General features: G+C 51.3%; 1 protein-coding gene across 1 annotated transcript; it reads right to left on the reverse strand.

Annotated features, from left to right (window-relative positions):
- Window positions 1-655: 655 nt before the first annotated feature.
- Window positions 656-5,310, reverse strand: LOC109749130 (probable serine/threonine-protein kinase PBL19). The gene is made up of 4 exons (XM_020308117.4): window positions 4,495-5,310; window positions 2,606-2,866; window positions 1,609-1,731; window positions 656-1,250 (listed from the first exon to the last, which is right to left on the reverse strand). The coding sequence occupies exons 1-4, from the start codon at window positions 4,918-4,920 to the stop codon at window positions 822-824; spliced, it is 1,239 nt and encodes a 412-aa protein (XP_020163706.1). The 5' UTR covers window positions 4,921-5,310; the 3' UTR covers window positions 656-821.
- Window positions 5,311-6,591: the final 1,281 nt, after the last annotated feature.

Genomic DNA, 6,591 nt, shown 5'->3' on the forward strand with positions numbered 1-6,591 from the left:
TGGCCCAAGTTGCCTTCCACCACTAGGCATTTTAAGGCCCATTGCTATTTAATCAATTGTAAAAGCCCACTAACAATTACTAGGGCCTTTTATATATGATTTAACATCGCCGTAAATATTTTCCACCTATATATTAATTATCGAGAATACCCGGTCTTGCCCGATAAACTCCGAAACCCTTTAGGTGACCTCAAAACGTTTCCGGTTCCTCTAGGAACTATTCCGGATATTATTGAACTATTTCACAAATAAATCCTCGATACTCCCTTCCTACTAACACTCATAGGATCTTGATTAGCTTAAGCTTGTGACCTTGTAGGTTCGATAAATCATAGACATGAACGAAACCCCTTCGTTCAATGATCGATAGTATAACCGTGGATATCCATATCGATCCCTATGATTACACGAATGATACTTGAATGAACCTTTTGTTATCATGTGATGTTCCCTTTGCTTCACGATACTTTACAAAACCCAAGGTGAGATATATCAGTGCTGCTATTTCAGTGTTGTAAAGATTATTTTAACGCGCAGCGCGTTGCGCACCTGTTGGAGATGCTCTCAGAGTGGTTATCCAACTATTGAACTATATGAGCAATGACTCCTCCAACAGGTAAGGGTTTCTACTCCTACTTAAGTATTGGCTGGTTAATTTGCATTCCACAGTAACTGATTCTTCACTCAAATGAGCCTCAAAGAAGAGGGGAAAACACTATCAACAATCCGACAACCCAAATCATCTAAACTCATGTTGACATAGCTATACGCAAACCTCGCCTAAAAGGAGGGACAAGGAATTCTCCTCGACAGCACATCAGTCACCTCCTCGACGGCGGCGCCACGTTGACCCTCTTCCCGTTGCCGGCGACGGGTGCCTTGTCCACATAGGCTTGCTCGGTCTGCACGGCTCGCCTGAGCACCTCGACGATCTCGCTCATGGCGGGCCGCTCCTTGGGGTTCTTGAGGAGGCAGCTCTGGGCGAGCTTGGCGATCTCCCGGGCCGCCTTGGAGGAGTACTCGCCGCGGAGCTTGGGGTCCATGATCATGCGGAAGTTGCGGCTGTCCGGCGGGAACTGGACCACCCACTCGATCAGCTTCTGCTCCCCCTGCGGCCGGTTCCTGTCCAGCGACCGCCGCCCCGTCAGGATCTCGTACAGCACCACCCCGAAGCCCCACACGTCGCTCTTCGCCGTCAGGTGCCCCTTCTCGATGTATTCCGGCGCCGCGTACCCGTGCGTCCCCACAGCCTGATCACCACATGAAAAGAGAAGAAATGTTTAGGGGAGAGAATATATACATAGTAGTTGCAAGTGTGTGTTCTATGTCATGCTGACACAATGTCGATGCAACCACGTTTCAGAAATTCAGAGTCAAATGCAGAAGAAGAGGGAGGCGCCATTGACAAACGGAGCACAAGCTTGTCATCAGGTGCACATCAAACAAACAACATGCGTGGGAGCAAGTGCCACCACGGGTCAGCAACATTTATAGTGGCAGCCGTGGACCGACTGAATCTTGGTGAAACGCCAAATGGTCGAGGCAAAATGTGGTTGCGTGCAACTTGAGATTTCTCTTAGTATCTGGGTCAAAAAGATGGCGACGTACCGCAGTTGAGACATGAGTGTTCCCCTCTGTTGGCCCCTCCCTCGCGAGCCCGAAGTCTGATAGCTTCGCTTGGAAGTCCTTGTCCAGCAGCACGTTCGACGCTTTGAAGTCCCGGTAGATCACCTAGCAAAACAGACGAGTTCAGATTAGATTACAAACAGAAAAAAGAACTGATACTACTACATAAGAACATAATTCTGTAGTGCATACTACAAGGCTAGAGAAACCGTCGTGGATGCGCGATTTCCCTTTTTCTAATGTTCCAAACAAACCTTGAAGAACACTAACGAAGGGCCTGAGGAAATTAAAGTCATGATCACTACTACTAACCTTCCCCTGTCAGCTGATATGTCTCAATACTCACCAACCATATGAACCGCGTCTTCACTAACTACTTTATGCTTTATAGTAGACCCCCAACGCTTGATGCAACAGCCCCGCTAGGAGAAATGTAGGGGAAATCGAATACGCTGGCTGCGTGTCGAAGCACCGACGAATGTTGAACTGCGCTTTCAGAAAGTTCCAACAAAGTTGGCTGCCTGGAATCTCACAGGCACGTAGTGGTGGGGAACTGAACATGACTTCTCCTAGCATGCTTTCTTAGCCTATCCAACTTCAAGATTTTGTGGTCCTTGACTAAACTTCAGGAATCTCACACGTGCATAGTGGTGTCAATTCTAGTGCGCGTCGTTGACCCCTACGATGATCTCTTGCTATAGATCATACATGGATGCACGGCTCAAACACTAAACAGCACAGCAACCCATTTCTGAAGGCTGAATACTAAGAAAACTGCAGATTCTCAAGATGATGCTGCCTTTCCTGTAGATTTTGTTTGGCACCACTGGTGCAGCTTAGCGGGTGGGTTGCGACATTCACAAAATTTACCAAGGGGATTTCTTTGCAAGATGATAAATGAAATTTCGGAAGGAACTATCAAACAGCTGAACAATTATGTTTCTTTTTCGAATTGTGAACAATGATGTTTGAAGTATACCTGAAGTTCCAGCCCTTCATGGAGGTAAGCCAATCCTTCAGCGGCACCCAAGATAATCTGAAGCCTTCTGTTCCACGAGAGAGCAGGATGGATTCGGCTGAACAAGTGATCTTCCAGGCTCTTGTTGGGCATGTACTCATAGACCAGTAATCTTTGGGCCCCCCTTTCACCATCAACGGCACAATATCCGAGAAGCTTTACAAGATTTGGGTGCTCAAGAACCCCAAGGAACTGTACTTCTGCCAGCCACTGCTTATGTCCCTGTCACGAAAAATAAATATCTAGAAACTATTAAGAATTGAAAAATATTGATATATAAAAACATTGAAAACTGACTGCTCATTTGACGAGCAATTAAGAAAATGTCACGGCGCTAACATTAAATAGTAGTCTAGTCTTACAACGCGAAGTAAACATCGAAAACTAAGCAATTCGAATTTGTGCCTTGCAAAAATTTCCTTTTTCAACCGGTCAAGGAAGAAGCAGTAGCCCAGTCAGTAGAACAACATCAAATTTGAATACGCAAACATAAGAATATGGTGCCGGACGAAGTCTTATGTTGCTCGCAGATTATCCGTAAGCAAGCAATGTATAAATAGGCACGAAGAATTGAAAATTCTAGGTTTCTAGCTGACCTTTCTTTTCTAGGTACATGAACCAGGATTTGGTCTCAAAGTGAATAGTAGTCAACTAAGAACAGCAACAACATTAGCGTAATGGTTTGCCCTCAAGAACACTTCATTATGGCCGTTTGTCTCCTTTGATTGGGCTAATTGGATACTGCGATGCTGAACGTACATGTAAGGTTGGTATACATCCTTTTCTGGACTCCATATTTCTCCTGCGTGCCACACGAAGTGGGGCACCGTTTACTACTTTTAATGTTTATTCAATTCTGAACTCGTACACGTGTCTATATATTTGAAAAAAAAGTAGTATCATGGTTCAAGATGCCAGAATGTTAGGATAAATATTATATCCTCCCATCTGTCAGCATTTGTTTTTGATGGATAAAAAAATACTATCATGCGTATGCTCTCATTTAATCATATACTCAATCATAGCAATGTGTTCCCCAGGAGCTGAACTGCTCCAAAATGATTGAAGTACTCTTCGATAAAATTTAGTACCAAATCTGACCGCCACAGCCCAATTGCAAGAGCAATCTAGACTATTATAGTCAATATTTGATCCTTGAAAGTCCTGCATTTCCCCTCCCTTTTTCCTAACAAACTTCTTTTTTTTTCTACGCATGCTGGCAGATAAGCTCTAACCTCCGAGTATAGTAGTCAAAGAGACCAATTTCAAGACTTTGCAACCCAGAAATGTCCCCTCGTTTCCCTGCCAGCTCAAAAAGGCCTAATGTGCCTTTGCTTTCTACGGATCAACCGCACTTGAACAAATTTTCCATGAATCTGTTAATAATCCCTTGCACTTCTAGTCGGCGACTCAGTGCGCATGATGGAACACTTGGTCAAATTTGGCAAGAGCAAACACTACCCGTGCACATAAATACAATTTTTGGGTGGAAAAAAGTGGCCGAGTTCACTGGAAGCTCTCTGCCTGCATTTTCTGGTCGTCCCCAGTAGTGCATCGGCCATTGAGCGGTACCAAGAGGAACAATTTTGAACAAATTCTCAAAAAATTAATTTTGATCGGAAACAAACTCTCAAAATAAGTGGGATTCTTCTTTGTCCGGAGCAAATTTCCTTAGATTCAGTCACATTCAGATGCCCCCCAAAACTCTGACAAAACTGGGCGTGCGTAAATAATTGGACACTGAATCACGCGGGGAGCAGAACAGAATAGGAAACTACTGTACGTAATTCGCTGGTGGATGGAGGGAGGGATGGCGGCATGGCATGGCATGGGTGGGTGGGGGAGCGTACCTGGAGGCCGCGCGTGTTGAGGCGCTTGACGGCGACGGCGATGCGGTCGGCCCGGGGGTCGAGCGGGCGGACGAAGCCCTTGTAGACGCCGCCGAAGCCGCCCTCGCCGAGCTTCTGCGCGCGGCCGAAGTCGTTGGTGGCGGCCCGGAGGTCGTCGTACTCGAAGGCGCGCAGCTGGCCGTGGCCGCGCTCCTCGTAGAGCGAGGAGATGCTCCGCTGCGAGGAGGCGGAGCCCGTGGACTTGCTGGTGGGCCGCCCCGCCCCGGAGTCGTCCGACCGGCTCGTGCTCACCGCCGACCCGGTGGTGGTGGTGGTGGTGGTGGTGGTGGTCATGGTCGTCATCGTGGTGGCCGGCGCCGAGGCCGAGGAGCCCCGCCTCCCGCTCCCGGACCCCTTCCTCCTGTTGAGCCACCCCAGGCAGCTCATCTCTCGGCGCGTTCTCTGGCGAGCTGCCGCGGTGGCGGGCGTGAGGGGCTCGGCTCGAGCGCCGGTGCGCGCCACGGGACGACAGGCAAGGAACGGGGCGTGTGCCGTCCGTCTCAGGGGAAGAGCAGAGCAGGGGAGAGCAGAGTAGCCGTGCAAGGAAGGCTGGCTCGTGTTTTGTACTGGTAGCTATAGGGCGGTGTGAAGGTGCCGAATTTCCAGGAGGGGGGTGGGGGACAGGGAAGGGTGTGGATCGCGGCGTGGACGGAGCGGGATGAGAAAGCTCGGCGCGGTTTCGGCGGGGGGACGGGGCACGTCCTATCCTAGCTAGCTGATGGCGCGCGCGAGGTGGCGGTGGAGGTGCTGGGCTGGACTGCTGCTGCCTGGTGGTGTGCTCTGCCCCGGGTGGGGTGCCGCCTTTTGTGCGGAACCGGGCCACGCGGTGTGGAGGGGCCGGCGGACGGGGACGGGTCTGGGCGAGTCCAAGTCCGGGCGTGTACGCTTGTTTGTCCGGGCGCCCGCCGCGCTGTCACGTCCCCGTCGCACCGGTTTCTGCTCCGCGTTCTCACCTCCTTCCTGCACTGTTGGCGACAGTGACGGCAGGCCTCGCCGGCCACGCTGACATCCAAAATCACCCAATCGGAGCGTGTGTGCCCGCCCAACTGAGCAACTTTACAGTGAGCCAAGAGACCGATCGCGGATCGCATGGGATGGGTGGGTCGGTGGACGCTGCCATCGCCTCGGAGCAAAAGGGAAAACGAGGTCAAAGCAAGCTCCGGCCTGCCTGCCTGCCTCGTGGTCGGCGACCGGAGCCGGTCGGAACCCCGGCGGATGCCCGTCACCACGCTCCGACCACTCATGCCTCATGCGTGTGTTCCATTCCACTGTGTCTATGACTGCGTGCGTTCGCACGCTGCAAGATTCACCTCAAAGCGTGAGCGTCCGTGTCTGGCCCCTTCCATGGGTTGCGGGTGCGTGCACGAGTAAATTGCATAAAACCATCACTTTGAGGGCTAGGTTTGCGAAAAACACTAGATACATTTTCGCTGCAGAAAACACCACATCTCGGGTAATGGTCTTGCAAAAACCACTGATCGGTGGATCTGGCTCTGCTAAGTGAGATTATGACAGATGGGTCCATTTTTTGCCTGCGTGGCGTAACATTTCGTGCTAGATCAATTTTAGTCTAAATTTACAAACTAGTCCATATATTTTGCACAGACACCCCTAAATCAAATAGAAAAAAGCAATTAGCTCCCTCCCCTTCTTCCCGTCTCCTTCCTCCCTCCGCTCTCTTTCCCCCGCCGGCGAGGGCCTGCAGCCGCCCACCTAGCCCTTCAACCTCCCTGCCGAACAGCCTGTGCCGCACAGGTGCACATGCGCGAGCAGCGGCGGCGGCGGCCGAACACAGGCGCGAGCAGGGAGGTACACGCGCGCGCACGTGAGCAACAGAAGGTGCACGGGAGCGAGCGCAGCGGCCACCGCGCACGGGCGCGAGTAGGGAGGAAGCCGGGGCACGCACTGGAGCAAGCAGCGGCGGCGGAGCTCCAACACCCCCCTCGTATTCCCGCCACGGCCGCCGTCCTCCCGAACTCGAGATCGATCTAGGGAGATGGGGGAAGCAGTGCGGGATGTCATGGGTGGAGCAGTGCGGCGGTGGCGCGGCTTGTAGAG

Source organism: Aegilops tauschii, chromosome 5 (genome assembly GCF_002575655.3).
Source record: "Aegilops tauschii subsp. strangulata cultivar AL8/78 chromosome 5, Aet v6.0, whole genome shotgun sequence".
Classification (NCBI taxonomy): Eukaryota; Viridiplantae; Streptophyta; class Magnoliopsida; order Poales; family Poaceae; genus Aegilops; species Aegilops tauschii.

Coding starts and splice junctions, on each gene's coding strand:
- LOC109749130 (XM_020308117.4), bottom strand. CDS start 4,920: ATGAGCTGCCTGGGGTGGCTCAACAGGAGGAAGGGGTCCGGGAGCGGG. Junction 2,867..4,494: donor TCAACACGCGCGGCCTCCAG/GTACGCTCCCCC, acceptor TTTTCGTGACAG/GGACATAAGCAGTGGCTGGC. Junction 1,732..2,605: donor ATGAAGGGCTGGAACTTCAG/GTATACTTCAAA, acceptor CTGTTTTGCTAG/GTGATCTACCGGGACTTCAA.